Raw genomic sequence first — 26,980 nt, 5'->3', positions numbered from 1 at the left:
TCCACCTGGTCGTGCTGCTGCTCCAGTTTCCACTCTTCTGCCTGAGGCTATGGAACCCTGACCTGTTCACCGGACGTGCTACCTTGTCCCAGACCTGCTGTTTTCAACCTCTAAATGCCCGGCTATGAAAAGCCAAGTGACATTTACTCCTGATGTCCTGACCTGTTGCAACCTCTACAACCACTGTGATTATTATTTGACCCTGCTGGTCATCTATGAACGTTTGAACATCTTGGAAAAAAATCTGGCCTTAATGGCCATGTACTGTTATAATCTCCTCCCGGCACAGCCAGAAGAGGACTGGCCACCCCTCAGAGCCTGGTTCCTCTCTAGGTTTCTTCCTAGGTTCCTGCCTTTCTAGGGAGTTTTTCCTAGCCACCGTGCTTCTACATCTGCATTGCTTGCTGTTTGGGGTTTTAGGCTGGGTTTCTGTAAAGCACTTTCTGACATCTGCTGATGTAAAAAGGGCTTTATGAAAAGATTGATTGATTGATTGATTATAAGTTAATTTGTGGAATTTCTTTCCTTCTTAATGCGTTTGAGCCAATCAGTTGTGTTGTGACAAGGTAGGGGGGGTATACAGAAGATAGCCCTATTTGGTAAAAGACCAAGTCCATATTATGGCAAGAACAGCTCAAATAAGCAAAGAGAAACGACAGTCCATCATTACTTTAAGATATGAAGGTCAGTCAATCCAGAATGTCAAGAACTTTGAAAGTTTCTTCAAGTGCAGTCGCAAAAACCAGTAAGCACTATGATGAAACTGGTTCTCATGAGGACCGCCACAGGAATGGTAGACCCAGAATTACCTCTGCTGCAGAGGATAGGTTCATTAGAGTTAACTGCACCTCAGATTGCAGCCCAAATAAATGCTTCACAGAGTTCAAGTAACAGACACATCTCAACATCAACTGTTCAGAGGAGACTGTGTGAATCAGGCCTTCATGGTCGAATTGCTGCAAAGAAACCACTACTAAAGGACACCAATAAGAAGAAGAGACTTGCTTGGGCCAAGAAACACGAGCAATGGACATTAGACTGGTGGAACTCTGTCCTTTGGTCTGATGAGTCCAAATTTGAGATTTTTGGTTCCAACCGCCGTGTCTTTGTGAGACAAAGAGTAGGTGAACGGATGATCTCCGCATGTGTGGTTCCCACCGTGAAGCATGGAGGAGGAGGTGTGATGGTGTGGGGGTGCATTGCTGGTGACACTGGCCAAGATTTATTTAGAATTCAAGGCACACTTAACTAGCATTGCTACCACAGCATTCTGCAGCGATAAGCCATCCCATCTGGTTTGGGCTTAGTGGGACTATCATTTGTTTTTCAACAGGACAATGACCCAACACACCTCCAGGCTGTGTAAGGGCTATTTTACCAAGAAGGAGAGGGATGGAGTGTTGCATCAGATGACCTGGCCAACACAATCACCCGACCTCAACCCAATTGAGATGGTTTGGGATGAGTTGGACCGCAGAGTGAAGGAAAAGCAGCCAACAAGTGCTCAGTATATGCGGGAACTCCTTCAAGACTGTTGGAAAATAATTCCAGGTGAAGCTGGTTGAGAGAATGCCAAGAGTGTGCAAAGATGTCATCAAGGCAAAGGGTGGCTACTTCGAAGAATCTCAAATATAAAATATAATTTGATTTGTTTAACACTTTTTTGGTCACTACATGATGTGTTATTTTATAGTTCTACAATGTCGAAAATAGTAAAAATAAAGAAAAACCCTTGAATGAGTAGGTGTCCAAACATTTGACTGGTACTGTATATAGCCTGGTCCAATACTTATATAGCCTGGTCCAATACATTATTCCACCTTTTGTTGCGTTACAGCCTTATTTTAAAATCGATTAAATAAATAAAAATCCTCAGCAATCTACACACAATACCCCATAATGACAAAGCGAAAACAGGTTCTTAGAATTGTTTGCAAATGTATTACAACTACAGAAATATCTTATTTACATAAGTATTCAGACCCTCTGCTATGAGACTCGAAATTGAGCTCAGGAGCATCCTGTTTCCATTGATCATACTTGAGATGTTTCTACAACTTGATTGGAGTCCACCTGTGGTAAATTCAATTGATTGGACATGATTCGGAAAGGCACACACCTGTTTATATAAGGTCCCACAGTTGACTGTGCATGTCAGAGCAAAAACCAAGCCATGAGGTCGAAGGAATTGTCTGTAGAGCTCAGAGACAGGATTGTGTCGAGGCACAGATCTGGGGGAGGGTACCAAAACATTTCTGCAGCATTGAAGGTCCCCAGGAACACAGTGGCCTCCATCATTCTTAAATGGAAGAAGTTTGGAACCACCAAGACTCTTCCTAGAGCTGGCTGCCCAGCCAAACTGAGCAATCGGGGGAGAAGGGCCTTGGTCAGGGAGGTGACCAAGAACCTGATGGTCACTCTGACAGAGCTCCAGAGTTCCTCTGTGGAGATGGGAGAACCTTCCAGAAGGACAACCATCTCTGCAGTACTCAACCAATCAGGCCTTTATGGTAGAGTGGCCAGACGGAAGCCACTCCTCAGTAAAAGGCACATGACAGCCCGCTTGGAGTTTGCCAAAAGGCACCTAAAGACTCTTAGACCATGAGAAACAAGATTCTCTGGTCTGATGAAACCAAGATTGAACTCTTTGGCCTGAATGCTAAGCGTCACGTCTGGAGGAAACCTGGCACCATCCCTACGGGGAAGCATGGTGGTGGCAGAATCATGCTGTGGGGATGTTTTTCAGCGGCAGGGACTGGGAGACTAGTCAGGATCGAGGCAAAGATGAACGGAGAAAAGTACAGAAAAATCCTTGATGAAAACCTTCTCCAGAGCGCTCAGGACCTCAGACTAGGGCGAAGGTTCACCTTCCAACAGGACAACGACCCTAAGCACACAGCCAAGACAACGCAGGAGTGGCTTCGGGACAAGTCTCTGAATGTCCTTGAGTGGCCCAGCCAGAGCCCGGACTTGAACCTGATCGAACATCTCTGGAGAGACCTGAAAATAGCTGTGCAGCAACGCTCCCCATCCAACCTGACAGAGCTTGAGAGGATCTGCAGAGAAGAATGTGAGAAACTCCCCAAATACAGGTGTGCCAAGCTTGTAGCGTCATACCCAAGAAGACTCGAGGCTGTAATCGCTGCCAAAGGTGCTTCAACAAAGTACTGAGTAAAGGGTCTGAATACTTATGTAAATGTAATATTTCAGTTTTATTTTATATAAATTAGCATACATTTCTAAAAACCAGTTTTTGCTTTGTCATTACGGGGTATTGTGTGTAGATTAATGAGGGGAAAAAACAATTTAATCAATTTTAGAATAAGGCTGTAACGTAACAAAATGTGGAAAAAGTCAAGGGGTCTGAATACTTTCCGAAGGCACTGTATATATATATATATATATATATATATATATATATATATATATACATACATACATACATATATATACATATATATATATATATACATATACATACATATATAAAATATGTATTATTATGTTGACCTCACAATGACTTTGGTAGAACATTGATACTAGAAACAGGCAATAGAAAAATGCATTTTCTTTACCATTCAGTTCTACCTTTGTAACTCTGCATTGTTGGGAAAGGGCTCGTAAGCATTTCACAGTAAAATCTACACATATGTCGCATGTGACAAATACAATTTGATTTGAATACAATTTTTCACAATTATCAACCATTTTCCCAATAAATGGTTTGTCTTTACCCAATAATAATAGGCCTACAATCAAGCCAGCATGTCCTGTGGTAGGATTTCCTAGTCTCACGTGTCAGACAATTTCTATTACATATACCCAGTGGTTGACTTGGATTTAAATAGGTGCCGGTACACATTTTGGGTGCCGGTACTGTTTATAATTAGGTGCAGGAGCTCCACAGTACTTTTGAGCTAATATTCTATAAGAGGAACAGGAGCTCAATCGGTAGAACATTTGAGGTGCCGGTACTGGGCTCCAGTGAGCTCCTGCCCAAGTCAATCCCTGCATATACCGTAGAGACTGAAAATCAAGGCCACCACCACATCACAACAACCTTAACCCTATCTCTAACCATCACAACAACCCTAACCATCACAACAACCCTAATCCCTCTTCAACCTACAGTACTGTCAGGTAAAAACACACCATTGTCAACCATGTGTTAGAATCTCAGTATGTGACGGTCGGAGAGAGAGAACATTTAATCAGAGAGATGTGATCAATAATGCTCTGGTGGAGAAGACATGTCAGTGTCTAATGAACATCTTCTCTGAGCATCTCAGGTTAAAAGAGAATCTCAGGTGACTGACAAATCAGAGAACCTCTCAATGCTCCTATAGCCTGATGGGATATCTTGTGTATACTTTGTACTGACTGCACTTTAAGTCTGACAGCTGTAGGATTTCAGTATGTTATGGAAACTGAAGGGTGACCGCTGTAGGATTCAGTATGTTATGGAAACTGAAGGGTGACCGCTGTAGGATTCAGTATGTTATGGAAACTGAAGGGTGACCGCTGTAGGATTCAGTATGTTATGGAAACTGAAGGGTGACCGCTGTAGGATTCAGTATGTTATGGAAACTGAAGGGTGACCGCTGTAGGATTCAGTATGTTATGGAAACTGAAGGGTGACCGCTGTAGGATTTCAGTATGTTATGGAAACTGAAGGGTGACCGCTGTAGGATTCAGTATGTTATGGAAACTGTGGACTACCTCTAAGGACATCTAGGGGGTGAACTCCATGACCCATGACCCATGACCCATGACTCATGTAAAAGTTGCCATTTTCTATATGCATAGCAAGGCTTTGGCACAGATAACAATGTATTGTTAGAGGTAGGGCAAACATTATCCATCACAAACACATCTTTAGGTCTGAAGTTCAATTTGACTTGAACTGGATTAGAAATATAATTAAAACAGGGTTTGAATTGTAAAAATCATACATTGCATAAAGTTCACTTTGATTATCATTGAGACAATCACTTTCCGTCGATCCTTATCACAGAGAACATGAGCATATAAAAATATGATGTCAAATATTAATTACTATTAATCATGAAAAGAACATGATCGTGTGTTGAAATGTGGCTGCGTCCCAAATGGCACCCTATTCCCTATATAGTGCACTACTTTAGACCAGAGCTCTATGGGCCCTAGTCAAACATACAGCACTACACAGGGAACAGGGTGCCATTTGGAACGAAAGGAGTACAGACTGGGAAATATATACTGTATCTGAGCTTCATATCATTGACTGGAGAATGGTGCATACGGAACAGTTTTAGCTAAACATCTCTAAAAATAACATAATATATATGAACTATTTCATTCTGTTGGTTAATATAGAATACAACATCCACAAGGCTTCAATAGGATCCATGCATAGGTACTAGCTTGAGAAAACATTACAGTTGTCAAATAATCTCAGAAAGGAACTTGGAGTGAAGGCACCTTGTGTTTTACATGACTACACAGCGCTGTAAAGAACCAAGACATAACATCACTATCACTGGCATCACTATCACTGGCATCACTATCATCACTATACTGGCATCACTATCATCACTATCACTGGCATCAGAGCAGAATAATGCTGTGTAGGTAAAGGTTTTCGGTCTAGTCTGGTCTGGTCTGGTCTGGTCTAGTCTGGTCTGGTCTGGTCTGGTCTGGTCTGGTCTGGTCTAGTCTGGTGTAGTCTGGTCTGGTCTGGTCTGGTCTAGTCTGGTATAGTCTGGTCTAGTCTGGTCTGGTCTGGTCTGGTCTAGTCTGGTATAGTCTGGTCTAGTCTGGTCTGGTCTGGTCTGGTCTAGTCTGGTCTAGTCTGGTCTAGTCTGGTCTGGTCTAGTCTGGTCTAGTCTGGTCTAGTCTGGTCTGGTCTGGTCTGGTCTAGTCTGGTATAGTCTGGTCTGGTCTAGTCTGGTCTAGTCTGGTATAGTCTGGTCTGGTCTGGTCTGGTCTAGTCTGGTCTGGTCTGGTCTGGTCTAGTCTGGTATAGTCTGGTCTAGTCTGGTCTGGTCTGGTCTGGTCTAGTCTGGTCTAGTCTGGTCTAGTCTGGTCTGGTCTGGTCTGGTCTAGTCTGGTGTAGTCTGGTCTGGTCTGGTCTGGTCTGGTCTAGTCTGGTCTGGTCTGGTCTGGTCTGGTCTAGTCTGGTGTAGTCTGGTCTGGTCTGGTCTAGTCTGGTGTAGTCTGGTCTGGTCTGGTGTTGTCTGGTGTAGTCTGGTCTAGTAATAATAATAATAATAATAATAATATGCCATTTAGCAGACGCTTTTATCCAAAGCGACTTATAGTCATGCGTGCATACATGTTTGTGTATGGGTGGTCCCGGGGATCGAACCCACTACCTTGGCGTTACAAGCGCCGTGCTCTACCAGCTGAGCTACAGAGGACCACTGGTCTGGTCTAGTCTGGTCTAGTCTGGTGTAGTTTAGTCTGGTCTAGTCTGGTCTAGTCTGGTGTAGTTTAGTCTGGTCTAGTCTGGTCTAGTCTGGTGTAGTTTAGTCTGGTCTAGTCTGGTCTAGTCTGGTGTAGTTTAGTCTGGTCTAGTCTGGTCTAGTCTGGTGTAGTTTAGTCTGGTCTAGTCTGGTCTAGTCTGGTGTAGTTTAGTCTAGTCTGGTCTGGTGGAGTCTGTAAGTAGCCACATTGTGGGCCTGTTACAAAACATAAATAATGACGGATTTGACGAATATCCACTTTGTTAGATCAGATTTGTTGAATGTGCCTCCTTTAACGCATCTATATACAGGAAGTTATGACATCATCCTGACACTGCATCTATATACAGGAAGTTATGACATCATCCTCCTTTAACGCATCTATATACAGGAAGTTATGACATCATCCTCCTTTAACGCATCTATATACAGGAAGTTATGACATCATCCTGATACTGCTAGTAATTAGCCAGCATGGATATGGCCGAACTCTGTTCCCTCCTCCTCATCGAATGACCAATAGCAGCAGCCTCGTTTGCAGGGCGTTCCTTCTCCTCTGAATTGCAGTACCTATTCTGCAGAATGCCAATCTGTCCATACCCTCTTCATAACCAGTATATAACCAGTCTAGAACATGTTATAATGCCAATCGGTCTATATAATAATGCTTCTTACATTTGAAGAAGCATTTGAAATGAATAAAGGACCATTAGATCATCAGGTCCCCAGAAAGGAATACTGTGAAAGGTACCAGAACCTATACCTTGTTCAGTCAGTCAGGGTCAGAGGACAGATATGTTGTTGGGTGGTGATCCACACTGTACTGTACAGTACGTAGTGTTGAGCCTTATGGCCAATCAGATGATGTTAAACTCCAGTGGGTGGAGTCAGTCATTCGTTCCACCATGTCTGTCCGTTTGGCGGGCAGCGATCAGGCCAGGCAAACGCTCCAGATGGCTTGTGGGTAGCATGGTGGATTGTGGGTAGTGTTTTGTGGACGCTGCACCCACCTGTTGGGGGTGTGGCCTGGTGGAGACAAGGGGCCCTATAAGGGCTGAGAGGAGGGGCCAACCTAGGCTGAGGAGAGGAGAGGAGGTAAGATAGGAGGAGAGGAGAGGAGAGGAGAGGAGAGGAGAGGAGAGGAGAGGAGAGGAGAGGAGAGGAGAGGAGAGGAGAGGAGGGAAGAGGAGAGGAGAGGAGGGAAGAGAAGGGGAGAGAGGAGAGAAGGGAAGAGAGGAGAGAAGGGAAGAGAGGAGAGAAGGAACAACACATATAAATCACATCTAATAATGCCTTTCTCTGACAGACAGGCCCTGCATAATGACAGAGCTGGGTGATGAATATAGAGAAGATGGACAGAAAGAAAGAGCTGGGTGATGAATATAGAGAAAATGGACAGAAAGAAAGACAGACATTCAGATATTATAGTTTTTTTTCAGTCATCAATCGACACACAATACCCCATAATGACAAAGTAAAAACAGGTTTTTAGAAATTGTAGCAAATTTATAAAAAATAAAAAATAAAAAACGGAAATATTAAATTAACATAAGTATTCAGACCCTTTACTCAGTGCTTTGTTGAAGCACCTTTGGCAGCGATTACAGCCTCGAGTCTTCTTGGGTATGACGCTAAAAGCCTGGCACACCTGTATTTGGGGAGTTTCTCCCATTCTTCTCTGCAGATTCTCTCAAGCTCTGTCAGGTTGGATGGGGAGCGTCGCTGCACAGCTATTTTCAGTTCTCTCTAGAGATGTTCGATCGGGTTCAAGTCCATCTGGCCACTCTACCATAAAGGCCTGATTGGTGGAGTGCTGCAGAGATGGATGTCCTTCTGAAAGGTTCTCCCATCTCCACAGAGGAACTCTGGAGCTCTGTCAGAGTGACCATCGGGTTCTTGGTCACCTCCCTGACCAAGGCCCTTCTCCCCCGATTGCTCAGTTTGGCCGGGCGGCCAGCTCTAGGAAGGGTCTTGGTGGTTCCAAACTTATTCCATTTAAGAATGATGGAGGCAACTGTGTTTTTGGGGACCTTCAATGCTACAGACCATAGTGCACTCCAGGATCCAGTTGCAGAGGGAGGTGTTCAGTCCCATGGTCCTTAGTTTAGTGATGAGCTTGGAGTGCACTATGGTGTTGGACGCTGAGCTGTAGTCAATGAACATCATTCTCACACAGGTGTTCCTTTTGTCCAGGTGGGAAAGGGCAGTGTGGAGTGCAATAGACATTGTGTCATCTGTGGATCTGTTGGGGCGGTATGCGAATTGGAGTGGGTCCAGGGTGTCTGGGATGATGGTGTTGATGTGAGCAATGACCAGCCTTTCAAAGCACTTCATGGCTACAGATGTGAGCACTGTGGGGCGGTAGTCATTTAGACAGGTTACCTTAGCGTTCTTGGGCACAGGGACTATGGTGGTCTGCTTGAAACGTAGGTTTTACAGACTGGGTCAGGGAGAGGTTGAAAATGTCAGTGAAGACACTTTCCAGCTGGTCAGCGCATCCTCTGAGTATTCGTCTGTCCCTGCGGCCTTGTGAATGTTAATCTGTTTAAAGGTCTTACTCACATCAGCTTCGGAGAGCGTGATCACACAGTTGTCCAGAACAGCTGGTGATCTCATGCATGGTTCAGTGTTTCTTGCCTCGAAGCACGCATAGAAGGCATAGAATTTAGCTCGTCTGGTAGGCTCACGTTACTGGGCAGCTCGCGGCTGGGTTTCCCTTTGTAATCCGTGATAGCTTGCAAGCCCTGCTACATCCGAGGAGCATCAGAGCTGATGTAGTAGGATTCAATCTTAGCCCTGTATTGACGCTTTGCCTGTTTTGATGGTTTGTTGTAGGGCGTAGCAGGATTTATTATAAGCGCCCGGATTAGTGTACCGCTCCTTGAAAGAGGTAGCTCTAGCCTTTAGCTCAGTGCGGATGTTGCCTGTAATCCATGGTTTATGGTTGGGTACGTATGGTCGCTGTGGGGACGATGTCATCAATGCACTTATACTCCTCAATGCCATTGGATGAATCCTGGAAAATATTAATGTCTTTGCTAGCTAAACAGACCTATAGCTTAACATCCGCTTCAACGAACCACTTCCGTATTGAACATGTCACTGGTACTTCCTGTTTGAGTTTTTGCTTGTGAACTGAAATCAGGAGGATATACACTACTGGCCAACATTGTAGAATAATTGTGAAGACATCAAAACTATGAAATAACACATATGGAATCATGAAGTAACCAAAAAAGTGTTAAACAAACCAAAATATATTTTATATTTGAGATTCTTCAAATAGCCACCCTTTGCCTTGATAACAGCTTTGCACACTCTTGGCATTCTCTCAACCCCACACCACCCAACCCACCCAACCCACCATCCTTAGCCCTAATATCCCCCACCCACCCCACCAGCCTTAGCCCTAATATCCCCCACCCACCCACTCCACCAGCCTTAGCCCTAATATCCCCCACCCACCCCACCAGCCTTAGCCCTAATATCCCCCACCCACCCCACCAGCCTTAGCCCTAATATCCCCCACCCACCCCACCATCCTTAGCCCTAATATCCCCCACCCACCCCACCAGCCTTAGCCCTAATATCCCCCACCCACCCCACCAGCCTTAGCCCTAATATCCCCCACCCCACCCCACCAGCCTTAGCCCTAATATCCCCCACCCACCCACTCCACCAGCCTTAGCCCTAATATCCCCCACCCACCCACCCCACCAGCCTTAGCCCTAATATCCCCCACCCACCCACTCCACCAGCCTTAGCCCTAATATCCCCCACCCACCCCACTCCACCAGCCTTAGCCCTAATATCCCCCAACCACCCCACCAGCCTTAGCCCTAATATCCCCCACCCACCCCACCAGCCTTAGCCCTAATATCCCCCACCCACCCACCCCACCAGCCTTAACCATAATATCCCCCACCCACCCACCCCACCAGCCTTAGCCCTAATATCCCCCACCCACCCACCCCACCAGCCTTAGCCCTAATATCCCCCACCCACCCACCCCACCAGCCTTAACCATAATATCCCCCACCCACCCCACCCCACCAGCCTTAGCCCTAATATCCCCCACCCACCCCACCAGCCTTAGCCCTAATATCCCCCAACCACCCCACCAGCCTTAGCCCTAATATCCCCCACCCACCCCACCAGCCTTAGCCCTAATATCCCCCACCCCACCCCACCCCACCTGCCTTAGCTCTAATATCCCCCACCCACCCCACCAGCCTTAGCCCTAATATCCCCCACCCCACCCCACCCCACCTGCCTTAGCTCTAATATCCGGTGGTTGGTTGAAATTGCGAGCCCTCTTTTTATACTGCGGTGATTGGTCAGTTGTATGTGATAATAGTGCGGTGATTTGTCAAATTTGCAAGCCGATAGCATAATATGCTGGGTATTATTGATTTAGCAAAAAAAATATGCAATCGCAGAATCCTGGAGGCAATGTAGAGTAGTAGTGGACCTCAACTTCTCCATTTGACTAGTTAGTGATAAGGGTTATAGGTTAGAGGTCAGGGCTCACTCACTTTAGATTGGCATGGACTTCATCTTCACCATTGAGGTCAGTTCCTGTTTTGTCACATTGTCCCGCCTCCATTGCCTCACCCTACATTGAAAAAGCAAAAAAATATTAATATTTACATGTGAATAAATGTTTCAATTCACTTGCTATAGAAACTGTGTATTGGAGTGTGTCTGATTTCGACATACTAGGAAAATAGGTATTATCATTATCATCATTATCATTATTATATGAGGACCGATAGAGAGGAGGCCAGGGCCAGATAAATGGTATATTATCTCACCACATGAGGACCAACAGAGAGGACGCCAGGGCCAGGATGATGCCAGTGAACAGGGCCAGTAGAATCAACAGACTACCACCATCATCCTCGGGGTCTAGAGAGAGAACAGAAGAGAGAGAACAGTTATGGAATGTATGTTAATTCTGTTGTCCTGTCCACTGGATCAGACAACACTTGTATAGCTTAGATTTTTGTCTGCGGTGTAAAATGTTCTGTGTTTTTGTTTTTATTATGATTATTATTTGTATATTATTTTCTTAAGCACCTTGGGTGTGAAGACTGATGTATAGAGAGACTGATGTACAGTACCAGTCAAAAGTTTGGACACACCTACTCATTCCAGGGTTTTTCTTTATTTTTACTATTTTCTACATTGTAGAATAATAGTGAAGACATCAAAACTATGAAATAACACATATGGAATCATGTAGTAACCAAAAAAGTCTTAAACTAATCAAAATGTATTTTATATTTGAGATTCTTCAAAGTAACCACCCTTTGCCTTGATGACAGCTTTGAACACTCTTGGCATTCTCTCAACCAGCTTCATGAGGAATACTTTTCCAACCGTCTTGAAGGAGTTCCCACATACGCTTGCCGTGCGGTAGCAGAGAGAAAAGTCTATGACTAGGGTGGCTGGAGTCTTTGACAATTTTTTTAGTGTTTATAGTGTATAGTGTTGAATCATCCGCATACATAGACACAGTGGCTTTACTCAAAGCCAGTGGCATGTCGTTAGTAAAGATTGAAAAAAGCAAGGGGCCTAGACAGCTGCTCTGGGGAATTCCTGATTCTACCTGGATTATGTTGGAGAGGCTTCCATTAAAGAACACCCTCTGTGTTCTGTTAGACAGGTAACTCTTTATCCACAATATAGCAGGGGGTGTAAAGCCATAACACATAAGTTTTCCCAACAGCAGAATATAATCGATAATGTCAAAAGCCGCACTAAAGTCTAACAAAACAGCCCCCACAATCTCACAGCCAATCATCAGTCATTTGTGTAAGTGCTGTGCTTGTTGAATGTCCTTCCCTACAAGCATGCTGAAAGTCTGTTGTCAATTTGTTTACTATAAAATAGAATTGTATCTGGTCAAACACAATTTTTTCCAAAGGTTTACTAAGGGTTGGTAACAGGCTGATTGGTCGGCTATTTGAACCAGTAAAGCTCTTTAAAATCCAGTTTCAACTGTTCATAGCTGCCCTTCATAATGTCATTAAAACCCACATGGACTACGATAGAATCGATTTCCATGTCCTGATGTAGTACATTTGGGAGCAGCTTAGTAATGTCATTTACTCAAGCTCCTGGATAGGAAATTGTTTTTGCACCAGGAACGGTCACATTTCTTACCATGGAGCTGCCAAAATCACGGCTGGCGAGAAGGAAGAGGAAATCTGCCCACTACTTCGTTAGCTTGATGGCTAGCAGCTTAGCGTCTCTGTCAAGCAGGCTTCAACCTGTCTGTTAAGCGGGATTCCGGGACAAGAAATAGCGGTCCCAGCTGTTAAAAGCTAACTGCGTTGCAGAATCCACGCAAAAACAAGTTCGGTATTTATATTTAACGAATATGGGTTATGTTTAAGTCAAAAATAACAAACTGAGTGTTTCCAGCATACAGTGTTCAGCTGCACAGTCTGATGACGTCAGAGTGATTAGGAGAGTCACTTCCCTTTGTAAGTTGAACCCTGTATTTCCATAGCTGTATATTGTTCTGTACAATGTTCGTGTGATGCAATAACATAAAAAAACTATTTCCACAAGATAGAGGACATCTGGCAACAGCAGATAAAAAAATCTGGCAGGACAGCAGAGAGCTCAAAGAGATTGATACTAAACATTTAATTAAAGCTCCAGTCATCCTCTCTCTCTCCTCTCTCTCTCTCTCTCTCATTCTTCCCTACTCTGCCAACTCAGCACTCTCTGTCATGGAAAACAGAAAGATAATCCAGCAGTCAGAAAGAGATTTCACTTTTCAAAGAGCAACATTGTACTTCAAGCTGCCTCATGCAACAGAAACAGGTGATAGACTCCTGCTCTATGGAACGTTCTGGCTAAGACAAGGCTAACTGCTACAGAAACAGGAGACAGACTCCTGCTCTATGGAACGTTCTGGCTAAGACAAGGCTAACTGCTACAGAAACAGGAGACAGACTCCTGCTCTATGGAACGTTCTGGCTAAGACAAGGCTAACTGCTACAGAAACAGGAGACAGACTCCTGCTCTATGGAACGTTCTGGCTAAGACAAGGCTAACTGCTACAGAAACAGGAGACAGACTCCTGCTCTATGGAACGTTCTGGCTAAGACAAGGCTAACTGCTACAGAAACAGGAGACAGACTCCTGCCCTATGGAACGTTCTGGCTAAGACAAGGCTAACTGCTACAGAAACAGGAGACAGACTCCTGCTCTATGGAACGTTCTGGCTAAGACAAGGCTAACTGCTACAGAAACAGGAGACAGACTCCTGCTCTATGGGACGTTCTGGCTAAGACAAGGCTAACTGCTACAGAAACAGGAGACAGACTCCTGCCCTATGGAACGTTCTGGCTAAGACAAGGCTAACTGCTACAGAAACAGGAGACAGACTCCTGCCCTATGGAACGTTCTGGCTAAGACAAGGCTAACTGCTACAGAAACAGGAGACAGACTCCTGCCCTATGGAACGAGGCTAAGACAAGGCTAACTGCTACAGAAACAGGAGACAGACTCCTGCTCTATGGAACGTTCTGGCTAAGACAAGGCTAACTGCTACAGAAACAGGAGACAGACTCCTGCTCAATGGAACGTTCTGGCTAAGACAAGGCTAACTGCTACAGAAACAGGAGATAGACTCCTGCCCTATGGAACGTTCTGGCTAAGACAAGGCTAACTGCTACAGAAACAGGAGACAGACTCCTGCTCTATGGAACGTTCTGGCTAAGACAAGGCTAACTGCTACAGAAACAGGAGACAGACTCCTGCCCTATGGAACGTTCTGGCTAAGACAAGGCTAACTGCTACAGAAACAGGAGACAGACTCCTGCTCTATGGAACGTTCTGGCTAAGACAAGGCTAACTGCTACAGAAACAGGAGACAGACTCCTGCTCTATGGAACGTTCTGGCTAAGACAAGGCTAACTGCTACAGAAACAGGAGACAGCCTCCTGCCCTATGGGACGTTCTGGCTAAGACAAGGCTAACTGCTACAGAAACAGGAGACAGACTCCTGCCCTATGGAAAGTTCTGGCTAAGACAAGGCTAACTGCTACAGAAACAGGAGACAGACTCCTGCCCTATGGAACGTTCTGGCTAAGACAAGGCTAACTGCTACAGAAACAGGAGACAGACTCCTGCTCTATGGAACGTTCTGGCTAAGACAAGGCTAACTGCTACAGAAACAGGAGACAGACTCCTGCCCTATGGAACGTTCTGGCTAAGACAAGGCTAACTGCTACAGAAACAGGTGACAGACTCCTGCTCTATGGAACGTTCTGGCTAAGACAAGGCTAACTGCTACAGAAACAGGAGACAGACTCCTGCTCTATGGAACGTTCTGGCTAAGACAAGGCTAACTGCTACAGAAACAGGAGACAGACTCCTGCCCTATGGAACGTTCTGGCTAAGACAAGGCTAACTGCTACAGAAACAGGAGACAGACTCCTGCTCTATGGAACGTTCTGGCTAAGACAAGGCTAACTGCTACAGAAACAGGAGACAGACTCCTGCCCTATGGAACGTTCTGGCTAAGACAAGGCTAACTGCTACAGAAACAGGAGACAGACTCCTGCTCTATGGAACGTTCTGGCTAAGACAAGGCTAACTGCTACAGAAACAGGAGATAGACTCCTGCCCTATGGAACGTTCTGGCTAAGACAAGGCTAACTGCTACAGAAACAGGAGACAGACTCCTGCCCTATGGAACGTTCTGGCTAAGACAAGGCTAACTGCTACAGAAACAGGAGACAGACTCCTGCCCTATGGAACGTTCTGACTAAGACAAGGCTAACTGCTACAGAAACAGGAGACAGACTCCTGCCCTATGGAACGTTCTGGCTAAGACAAGGCTAACTGCTACAGAAACAGGAGACAGACTCCTGCCCTATGGAACGTTCTGGCTAAGACAAGGCTAACTGCTACAGAAACAGGAGACAGACTCCTGCTCTATGGAACGTTCTGGCTAAGACAAGGCTAACTGCTACAGAAACAGGAGACAGACTCCTGCCCTATGGAACGTTCTGGCTAAGACAAGGCTAACTGCTACAGAAACAGGAGACAGACTCCTGCTCTATGGAACGTTCTGGCTAAGACAAGGCTAACTGCTACAGAAACAGGAGACAGACTCCTGCCCCATGGAACGTTCTGGCTAAGACAAGGCTAACTGCTACAGAAACAGGAGACAGACTCCTGCTCTATGGAACGTTCTGGCTAAGACAAGGCTAACTGCTACAGAAACAGGAGACAGACTCCTGCCCTATGGAACGTTCTGGCTAAGACAAGGCTAACTGCTACAGAAACAGGAGACAGACTCCTGCTCTATGGGACGTTCTGGCTAAGACAAGGCTAACTGCTACAGAAACAGGAGACAGACTCCTGCCCTATGGAACGTTCTGGCTAAGACAAGGCTAACTGCTACAGAAACAGGAGACAGACTCCTGCCCTATGGAACGTTCTGGCTAAGACAAGGCTAACTGCTACAGAAACAGGAGACAGACTCCTGCTCTATGGAACGTTCTGGCTAAGACAAGGCTAACTGCTACAGAAACAGGAGACAGACTCCTGCCCTATGGAACGTTCTGGCTAAGACAAGGCTAACTGCTACAGAAACAGGAGACAGACTCCTGCTCTATGGAACGTTCTGGCTAAGACAAGGCTAACTGCTACAGAAACAGGAGATAGACTCCTGCCCTATGGAACGTTCTGGCTAAGACAAGGCTAACTGCTACAGAAACAGGAGACAGACTCCTGCTCTATGGAACGTTCTGGCTAAGACAAGGCTAACTGCTACAGAAACAGGAGACAGACTCCTGCTCTATGGAACGTTCTGGCTAAGACAAGGCTAACTGCTACAGAAACAGGAGATAGACTCCTGCTCTATGGAACGTTCTGGCTAAGACAAGGCTAACTGCTACAGAAACAGGAGACAGACTCCTGCTCTATGGAACGTTCTGGCTAAGACAAGGCTAACTGCTACAGAAACAGGAGATAGACTCCTGCTCTATGGAACGTTCTGGCTAAGACAAGGCTAACTGCTACAGAAACAGGAGACAGACTCCTGCTCTATGGAACGTTCTGGCTAAGACAAGGCTAACTGCTACAGAAACAGGAGACAGACTCCTGCTCTATGGAACGTTCTGGCTAAGACAAGGCTAACTGCTACAGAAACAGGAGACAGACTCCTGCTCTATGGAAAGTTCTGGCTAAGACAAGGCTAACTGCTACAGAAACAGGAGACAGACTCCTGCCCTATGGAACGTTCTGGCTAAGACAAGGCTAACTGCTACAGAAACAGGAGACAGACTCCTGCCCTATGGAACGTTCTGGCTAAGACAAGGCTAACTGCTACAGAAACAGGAGACAGACTCCTGCCCTATGGAACGTTCTGGCTAAGACAAGGCTAACTGCTACAGAAACAGGAGACAGACTCCTGCCCTATGGAACGTTCTGGCTAAGACAAGGCTAACTGCTACAGAAACAGGAGATAGACTCCTGCTCTATGGAACGTTCTGGCTAAGACAAGGCTAACTGCTACAGAAACAGGAGACAGACTCCTGCTCTATGGAACGTTCTGGCTAAGACAAGGCTAACTGCTACAGAAACAGGAGACAGACTCCTGCTCTATGGAACGTTCTGGCTAAGACAAGGCTAACTGCTACAGAAACAGGAGACAGACTCCTGCTCTATGGAACGTTCTGGCTAAGACAAGGCTAACTGCTACAGAAACAGGAGACAGACTCCTACCCTATGGAACGTTCTGGCTAAGACAAGGCTAACTGCTACAGAAACAGGAGACAGACTCCTGCTCTATGGAACGTTCTGGCTAAGACAAGGCTAACTGCTACAGAAACAGGAGACAGACTCCTGCTCTATGGAACGTTCTGGCTAAGACAAGGCTAACTGCTACAGAAACAGGAGACAGACTCCTGCTCTATGGAACGTTCTGGCTAAGACAAGGCTAACTGCTACAGAAACAGGAGACAGACTCCTGCTCTATGGAACGTTCTGGCTAAGACAAGGCTAACTGCTACAGAAACAGGAGACAGACTCCTGCTCTATGGAACGTTCTGGCTAAGACAAGGCTAACTGCTACAGAAACAGGAGACAGACTCCTGCTCTATGGAACGTTCTGGCTAAGACAAGGCTAACTTACTCTCTGACTTGGTGTCAGCTGTAGAGGGGTCTGTGTCTGAGTCATTGTAGTCGACAGGAAACGTTTCTTCAGTAGGCTCGGCAGCGCCACCTGTAGGGATTCACAAAGACACACAAGACCTGTTAACCACACCTCCGACCAAGTAACTGTAGTGAGAAAGTAAAGTCTATTCAAACACTGTGCTAATAAAGGTCCAGTTGTAGACAGTTCACAATGTACCCTCCATGCAGCCCCAGCAAACCAACACTGCTTCTGTGGTAGTTCCCAGAACATTTGTTAGGTTGCGGCAAATGTTCTCATAACACAAAAACTGTCCAGTCGTGCTGATGATTATACAATGTTTGCATAAAACATTCACCTGATGTTGCAACAACGTTCCCAGAAACACATTTAGTCTGTTCTTTAAAGGTTCTCAGAATGTTTCATTAGGTTGTGGGAACAGTCTGGTGGGAACATTGTGGGGACTTCACAAAAGATGAATTGTCCAGTTGTATGGATGATTATACCATGTTTATTTTAGGGTGCAAAAAACATTCACCTGATGTTACAAGAACGTTCCCAGAACACATGTTTTATGTTCTTTAAATATTCCTAAAACATTTATTTAGGTTGCGGGAACATTATGGGGATATGAGATAGGTTCCCAAAACACTAAAACGGTCTAGTTGTGCTGCGTTCAGATAATGTTTGTTTCAGGATGCATAAAATATTCCTTTGATGTTGCAAGAATGTTGAGAGAATAGTTCTTTAAAGGTTCCCAGAACATTTTTTACATTTTAGACATTTAGCAGACGCTCTTATCCAGAGCGACTTACAGTTAGTGAGTGCATACATTATTTTTTATTTTATTTTTCATACTGGCCCCCCGTGGGAATCGATCCCACAACCCTGGCATTGAAAACGCCATGCTCTACCAACTGAGCTATATCCCTGCCGGCCATTCCCTCCCCTACCCTGGACGACGCTGGGCCAATTGTGCGCCGCCCCATTGGTCTCCTGGTCGCGGCCGGCTACGACAGAGCCTGGATTCGAACCAGGATTGAACCAGGATCTCTAGTGGCACAGCTAGCACTGCGATGCAGTGCCTTACACCACTGCCTCTGCGGAAGCACAGTTCCCGCTCTGCCCAGTCAAAACTGTTCGCTGCTCTGGCACCCCAATGGTGGAACAAGCTCCCTCACGATGCCAGGACAGAGTCACTCACCACCTTCCGGAGACACTTGAAACCCCACCTCTTTAAGGAATACCTGGGATATGATAAAGTAATCCTTCTACCCCCCCTTACCCCACCCCCCCAACAACAAAAAATAAACATATTGTAAAGTGGTTATCCCACTGGCTATAAGGTGAATGCACCAATTTGTAAGTCGCTCTGGATAAGAGAGCGACTTAAGAGCGTCGGCTAAATTACGTAAATGTAAATGTGTGGGTACATTACAAGAGATAGGTTCCCAAAACACAAAATATGCTTAGTTGTGATGACATTCATACAATGTTTAAGGCCTAGATTCAATCAGATCAAGTGTTAAGTGGCGCCAGCCGACACCCGTATAGCTGATGTATTGGCGATGTCGGAGGTGGAACTGCATTGGAGCTGCTCTTGATCATTGTCACGAAGCCACACCCACACCACTCGTATTAGACGAGAAAGTGTAGGCTATATAGAAATAACTACGCTCAAATTGAAAATCATTAAACTCAATAATGAGGATTTCTATCAGCCTAATCGAGGTGTGGATTACATCTCACATTCCAGTGTAAAAAGGCTAGTTTTTAACTCTGCATTGTTGGGAAAGGGCTCGTAAGTCAGACTTTCATGGTAAAATCTACACCTGTTGTATTCGGCACATGTGACAAATAACATTTGATTTGATTTTACACTTAATTAAGTTATGGGAGTTGTCTGGGATGTTGCAAGAATATTATTGTGATATTCACATATTGTACTTAAGAGGTGGCACAGAACATTCGAACAATGTTGCACAATGTTCCTCATTTTCCAAATAAGTCAGTTTTTATGACGTTCAAAGCATATTTGTTTAAGGTTTAACATAATATTCCATTGATGTTCACACAATATACATTTGACCTTGTCTTGGAGGTCCTCAGAACATTTCAAGAGAACATTAATAAACTTTATATTTAAGTTTTATCTAATATTACTACAACATTTCTAAGCATGCACAGTTCTAGTTCCTTAAAGTACAAGAAACAAGATTGGAACTAGAGGTCATCACGGATACACCTGTAGCCGAGTACCCGAGACCCGATCCAGGACCCGAGCGGAATTCTAAATAATGTCACGGGTCCGGGTCAGATCTGATATGATTGTCACGGGTCTTGGGTATGTGTCATTTTAACTGGCTTGTCCAGAAGGACCGATACAGATCTGTGCAGTATATATATATATATAGAGAGAGAGAGATTGTATAATTTATTCTGCTACTCTTTGCTTTTCACCAGAGTCGAGCGTGGAGATTGTTGTTGGCCAATCAGAAGTCATCAAAGCAGACAAGCAGACAAGCAGACAAGCAGACAAGTGTGTAGGGTAAGCGTTACCTAATATTTGGACACTTTCTGTGTTTGATATTGCTACTATGCAAGTATGCAAGTATTGTCACTGTACCGTTTACACCTTCTGTATTCTGTGCATGTGACAAATAAACTTAGATTTTATTTGATATAGCTTGTGTTTACCACATGGTCTCACATGTGAATCCTTAAAGAGATGGGTGGGGCTAAGGCTTAAGAGGGTGGGAACGATGCTGAATAGGTGTAGACAAAGAAGAGCTCTCCAGTAGGTGTACCAAAACATTCATGGGCCATTTTCTCAAATTGTGGGGTTACAAGTTTATCAACTTTCAAAGCAGAATTAATTTCCCACTGTTCCTCAACTGCAGTGTATGATTTATGAATTTTCTAGCTCTGAGTCTCTAATTTTCTTCAATGTAAAAAACACATTTTCCAAATGTTGCTACATAAGTCCGAATCGAGGCAGTTGGTCAAATGTTTTACACTTCGTATGCAGCCAGATCTTTAACTCTATGCGCCACCAGGGGATAGCTGTGGTATTGAGGGGGGCTTTCAGTCTATATAAAATGTTATCTAGCCTGCCTCGTTTTATCAAAAGATAGGTACAGGGTACCTACATAAGGAGCAATAACGTTATATAACGTCATAAGCTAAGTTATACCAGAGAGGTCATTATATTCCAGTATCTCTGGTTATACTCACCACTACCGGTCGTTGCACACCAAGCTAGCAATACTGGTGAATACTTGGGAACAACAACTATTCCGACCGAATACTACGGTCCTTCGGCAGGGTATGCAAACCATAGAACTTTGGCTGCGGAGGCATGGTCAATCCGTATACGGCCCGTGATCCTTTGAACGCGTTTGGGGGCGACGAAACAACAAGCCCCATTCAATGAAGGGAAGCGAAGTGGGCAGAGGGGCGATTTGCACGTGGAGCTTGACGAAAGGGGACGTGATTTGTTGACATATTTGTAATCCAAACCCAACCTTAATTTACTTGTTGTGACACACTGAGGTTCCAAACTCCGTTTTAGATGAGACTGACTTGATGACCAACATTATCCTGTTTACACTTTTGTAGTCAATTTTCACACTAGAATAAATGTTTCTGACTCATATCGATGCCACAGGCTGTCTTCAAAGGGATTTGTTCCTTTTTAGGGACAGTCTCTGTTTAACCTCTACGGGATCGGTGACCCTTATACGGGACGGTTGTTGCTCAATATGCGATATGTGACTAGAATGGTGTTGTAAACAACAGCCGACTTTCCGGAGCATAGACATGTCTTATACGGGCAGAAAGCTTAAATTATTGTTAATCTAACTGCAGTGTCCAATTTACAGTAGCTATTACAGCTAAAAAATACCATGCTATTGTTTGAGGATAGTGCACAACAACAAAACACTTTTATCACGGCAACTGGTTTGGTACATTCACCTCTGAAGGTAAATAATGTACTTACTTTCAGTAATCTTGCTCTGATTTGTCATCAATTTTTATATTCAAATGTAGGAACTGGGTTCTACAGTTTGACCTCTGACTCCATACCCACCCCGCCCGGCCATCTAGATGTGTGAAGGTTAGTGTCTTTTCTATAGGGAAGCTAATGATCCATCATTTATGACATTCCTGGGAGTGTGCAAACTTACATTTTGTATTACCATAGCATTTTTGTATGTTCTCTATAGTTATGTATTTGAAAACCAATTCGGCACATTTGGTAAAAACTCCTGGCAGACTTGAAACAAAATATTGTGTAGTGATGTAATTCTTCACTGGATCAGTCTGAAACTTTGCGCACACACACTGCTGCCATCTGGTGGACAACATCTAAATTACATCTAGAATCCTACATCACTGTCTGGCCTTTCTCTTGCATTTCAAAGATGATGTTTGTATTATCTTTTACTAGATCTAATGTGTTATAGTCTCCTACATTAATTTCACATGTCAACAAACTTCAAAGTGTTTCCTTTCAAAGGATATAAAAAATATGCATATCTTTGCTTCAAGTCCAGAGCTACAGGCAGTTAGATTTGGGTATGTCATTTTAGGTAAATTTTTTACAAAAAGGGTCCAATCCTTAAGAGGTTTTTAAGGTAATAATTATTTGAAGTAAAAGTTGTTGCTTTGTTTGCTGAAACTGTTGCTGGGGAGTGACGTAGTTAACTTTAGCTAGCTAACGTTAGCTTGCTAGCTAACGTTACCTTGGTTAAATGTTTCCTTGTGTGCCTTTTTCTGCAATCATTCTATACATCGTTCTGTTTGTGTCTATCAACGTTGAACATAGGTACTAACTAGCCACCTAGCTAGCTAATGTTCGCTAGCTACATTAGCTAGATATCTAGCTAGGTTAGGCAACGTTTGAACATTGATAGCTAGCTAGCTCCCGGAGCGAAGAGGCTATCCTGTTAGCTGACCTTAGCTGTCTTTCCACCTGCAGTCAGTCTGTTGCTAGGAGGGTGTGTGGATGGACTTTACACCTGCAGTCAGACTGTTACTAGCAGGGTGTGGGTGTGGATGGTCTTTGCACCTGTAGTCAGTCTGTCTGTTTCATATTCTTGTTTGTGCTAAGGAGATCCAGTAGGTTAATGTGAACACTACTGACGACTGTATTACAATCATGATGGTAAGGTTGACTTGAGTTAAATATTGTTATATTTTTTATGTTTTGGTATAGTAATAATTTCTGTAATTGGTCTTCCTTGCATTTCAATAGATAAGTTGTTTATGAATTACACAATTGCCAGAAAGTCAGGATAAATCAGGGTATGATTCTGTAACATCAGTCAACAGTCAGCTTAGTGCAGAACAACATTGTATGGACACATACAGTTGAAGTCGGAAGTTTACATTCACCTTAGCCACATACATTTAAACTCAGTTTTTCACAATTCCTGACATTTAATCCTAGTAAAAATTCCCGGTCTTAGATCAGTTAGGATCACCACTTTATTTTAAGAATGTGAAATGTCAGAATAATAGTAGAGAGAATGATTTATTTCAGCTTTTATTTCTTTCATCACATTCCCAGTGGGTCAGAAGTTTACATACACTCAATTAGTATTTGGTAGAATAGCCTTTAAATTCCACAATGTTTCTTTAGACCTGCCAAAACAAAATAACACTGAACAAAAATATAAACACAACATGTAAAGTGTTGGTCCCATGTTTCATGAGCTGAAATAAAAGATCCCAGAAACGTCCCATACGCACAAAAAGCTTATTTCTCTCAAATGTTGTGCACAAATATATTTACATCCCTGTTAGTGAGCATTTCTCCTTTACCAAGATAATCCATCCACCTGACAGGTGTGGCATATCAAGAAGCTGATTAAACAGCATGATCAGTACACAGGTGCACCTTGTGCTGGGGACAATAAAAGGTCACTCTAAAATGTGCAGTTTTGTCACACAACACAATGCCACAGATGTCTCAATTTTGAGGGACTGTGCAATTGGCATGCTGACTGCAGGAATATCCACCAGAACTGTTGCCAGAGAATGTCATGTTAATTTCTCTATCATAAGCCACCTTATGATACCGTCACGAGATCCTGAGGCCCATTGTTCGTGCCATTCATCCACCGCCATCACCTCATATTTGAGCATGATTATGCACGGCCCCATATCGCAAGGATCTGTACACAATTCCTGGAAGCTGAAAATGTCCCAGTTTTTCAATGGCCTGCATACTGACCAGACATGTCACCCATTGAGCCTGTTTGGGATGCTCTGGATCGACGTGTACGACAGCGTGTTCCAGTTCCCGCCAATATCCAGCAACTTCGCACAGCCATTGAAGAGGAGTGGGACAACTTTTCACAGGCCACAATCAACAGCCTGATCAACTCTATGTGAAGGAGATGTGTCGCGTTGCATGAGGAAAATGGTGGTCACACCAGATCAAACCACATTTGATTGGTCGCATACACGTTTAGCAGATATTATTGCGGGTGTTTTTTATCCACACCCCTACCTCTTGTATTCCCAGACGTGAAATCCATAGATTAGGGCCTAATCAATTTATTTCAATTGACTGATTTCCTTATATGAACTGTAACTCAGTAAAATCTTTTAAATTGTTGCATTGTCACGAATTCAGCCGAGGCTGCCCCTCCTCCTTGCTCGGGCAGGTTTCGGCGTTCGTCGTCACCGGCTTACTAGCCACTACCGCTCCATATATCATCACTCCATTTGTCTTGTCTTGTCAATCACACACACCTGGTAGTCATTCCCTCATTAGTCTGTGTATAAGTGTTCCCTCTGCCCCCTTGTCCTTTGTGAGTGATTGTTCATTGTGAGAGTGTGTAACTCGGTTGAGCTACTATTTCCGTGTATGTAGCCAAGGTGGATTTTCCCCTTGTGCTAGTTTCGTTTTGACGCTTGCTGTGCTTTATTCATGTACACTGAATAAACTCTGGATTTCTGTGTTTTACCTCCTGCGCCTGACTCCGTCATTCACACCTCGTCACATGCATGTTGTGTTTGTATTTTTGTTCAGTGTATGATGGACTTCTTCTTGAACTAGTGATTTTAGTTTTTACTTATAGCCTTGAGTAACATAAACTAATGAAAATGTTATTATGTTCTTTGAAATAATATTTTTTTTAGTATTCTAATGCTACGTAAGACCTTCATAAACAACCAAATGATTGTTCTTCCGATATAATACAGTATATGAAATGTATTTATTAGACTGTTAGAATGTTGATGCGTCATCGGCTGGAAGTGTCCAATGGGCTTTAGGCCTACGTTTTTCACTAGGCCTTTGTAGAATTACACCAAACATATCCTCTATCTAAACAAATAACTATTGTTGTTATATTTTTTAATGGATATATTTCCACTAATATTTCTTCATGCAATTAATCCTTTATAATTGTTTATGCACTATTTATCATGCGTTGGTGCTTATGTTTGCACACCTTGCGGGTTGATATGCACCTGATGCGTTTGCTAAAGGATAAGCCCTGCAACGTCCTCAACGTTCTCTAGCGGGTACTTATAGACTGAAAGGCCAGACGGTTCTAGTGTTAAAGAACTTAGACCAGGTGTTCTGTCAACATTCTTACAACATCAAAGGAATGTCAGCACATCTGGACAGTTGTAGTGTTGTGGGAACCTCTTGTCATGTTCCCACATCCAAAATAAATGTTTTAGGAACTTTTAAAAATCATTTAAAAAATTGTTCTAAGAACGTTCTTGTAACATCAGGTAAATGTTTTTTGCACCCTAAAATAAACATTTTATAATCATCCGCACAACTGGACAGTTCCCATCTTTTGTGATGTCCCCACAATGTTCCCACCAGACTGTTCCCACAACCTAATGAAACATTCTGGGAACCTTTAAATAACAGACTAAATGTGTTTCTGGGAACGTTGTTGCAACATCAGGTGAATGTTTTATACAAACATTGTATAATCATCAGCATGACCGGACAGTTTTTGTGTTATGAGAACATTTGCCACAACCTAACAAATGTTCTGGAAACTTTCATAGAACCAATTTTGGTTTGCTGGGAACATTTTGGTGAATATTAGGAGAACATTCCAAGGATATTTCATTTAAAACATTAAAAAAACAAAAATAATCAACATTTGCTATCAAAAACATTATTTGAATGTTTTTTGGGATGTTTCCATTGTAACGTTAGATAAAACCCTAACTAGCACTTAATGGGGGTCTTAGCTAATGTTCTGGGAATGTTCCTGGTTAGCTGGGAAGGCCCTGGTCAAAAGTAGTGCACTGAATAGGCAATAGGGGGCCATTTGGGACACAGTAGTGTTCTCACCGCTCCATGGACAGCCCTGCAGCAGGGGGCTCCAGTCGCTCCACTGGCTGTCTGGGTTGATCTCGTCCTGGGCTCTCACCTGCAGCTGGTGGGCGTGGCCTGCTAGGGCGTCGGTTATCAACAGGGGGCTGGCCTTAGACTCCACCTGGAGGGGGAAGAGAAGGAGAGGAGAGAAAAGAGAGAGAGATCGATATAGAGGGAGGGAAAGGGGGAGGGGGGAGATAAAGATATTAAGGAAAGGAATAGGGGGAGGGGAGAGATATAGGGGGAGGGAGGGGAGAAATATAGGGGGAGGGAGGGGAGGGATATAGGGGGAGGGAGGGGAGAGATATAGGGGGAGGGAGGGGAGAGATATAGGGGGAGGGAGGGGAGAGAGGGGAGAAATATAGGGGGAGGGAGGGGAGAGATATAGGGGGAGGGAGGGGAGAGATATAGGGGGAGGGGGGAGAGATATAGGGGGAGGGAGGGGAGAGATATAGGGGGAGGGAGGGGAGATATATAGGGAGAGGGGAGAGATATAGGGGGAGGGAGGGGAGAGATATAGGGGGATAGTATAGGAACTGACTAATATAATATAATTAGTGGGTAGGATAGTATAGGAACTGACTAATATAATATAATCTCCAGTATGATAATAGAGGAACTGACGGTTGACCAGACGCTGGATCCTACAGGACGGTATCGGAGCTGGAAGACGAGGGGGAAGGGCACAGCGTCGTGGAGCCAGGAGGCAGGGTACCTCCAGTACACCCGGAGAACCATGGGGTATCCTACCACCCCCACTGCTGTTACTGCCTCTGGGGGATCTGGCTGCACTGTAGACACACAGAGAGGGGGTGAGGAACCATGCAACCAACACTGGTACACACACACTGGTACACACACACTGGTACACACACACTGGTACACACACACTGGTACACACACACTGGTACACACACACTGGTACACACAGACAGAGAGAGAGGGGAGTTAGGAATCAACAACTAACAATGTGAAGATTGAAAAGGACAGACAGGTACAGACAGGTACAGACAG

The 26,980-nt window shown here is 44.3% G+C and overlaps 1 protein-coding gene across 2 annotated transcripts; it reads right to left on the bottom strand.

The window, feature by feature from the left end:
• Nucleotides 1–3,516: 3,516 nt before the first annotated feature.
• Nucleotides 3,517–26,751, bottom strand: LOC311135519 (interleukin-6 receptor subunit alpha-like). Of its 2 annotated transcripts, none has more exons than XM_084169528.1 (6): nt 26,591–26,751; nt 25,943–26,087; nt 17,608–17,697; nt 11,258–11,351; nt 10,979–11,058; nt 3,517–7,520 (listed from the first exon to the last, which is right to left on the bottom strand). In XM_084169528.1, exons 1-5 carry the CDS (start codon nt 26,702–26,704, stop codon nt 10,980–10,982), a joined length of 522 nt encoding a protein of 173 aa, XP_084025654.1. In that variant the 5' UTR covers nt 26,705–26,751; the 3' UTR covers nt 3,517–7,520; nt 10,979. The 2 variants fall into 2 exon arrangements, with proteins under 2 accessions (XP_084025654.1, XP_084025655.1); XM_084169529.1 differs by lacking the exon at nt 3,517–7,520 and adding an exon at nt 7,786–7,812.
• Between the last annotated feature and the right edge of the window lie 229 nt (nt 26,752–26,980).

The sequence above is a fragment of the Coregonus lavaretus genome (genome assembly GCF_964263955.1).
Source record: "Coregonus lavaretus genome assembly, chromosome: 10".
Lineage (NCBI taxonomy): Eukaryota > Metazoa > Chordata > Actinopteri > Salmoniformes > Salmonidae > Coregonus > Coregonus lavaretus.
This window is presented reverse-complemented; position numbering and strand designations above follow the sequence as displayed.

Excerpts from the sequence above, each read along its gene's own strand:
- LOC311135519 (XM_084169528.1), bottom strand. The coding sequence starts at position 26,704 with ATGGTTCTCCGGGTGTACTGGAGGTACCCTGCCTCCTGGCTCCACGAC. Across the intron at positions 17,698-25,942 it reads GCAGGGCTGTCCATGGAGCG|GTGGCGCTGCCGAGCCTACT; the intron begins GTGAGAACACTA and ends GAATCCCTACAG. Across the intron at positions 11,059-11,257 it reads TCTCTGTTGGTCCTCATGTG|GGTGAGGCAATGGAGGCGGG; the intron begins GTGAGATAATAT and ends TTTTCAATGTAG.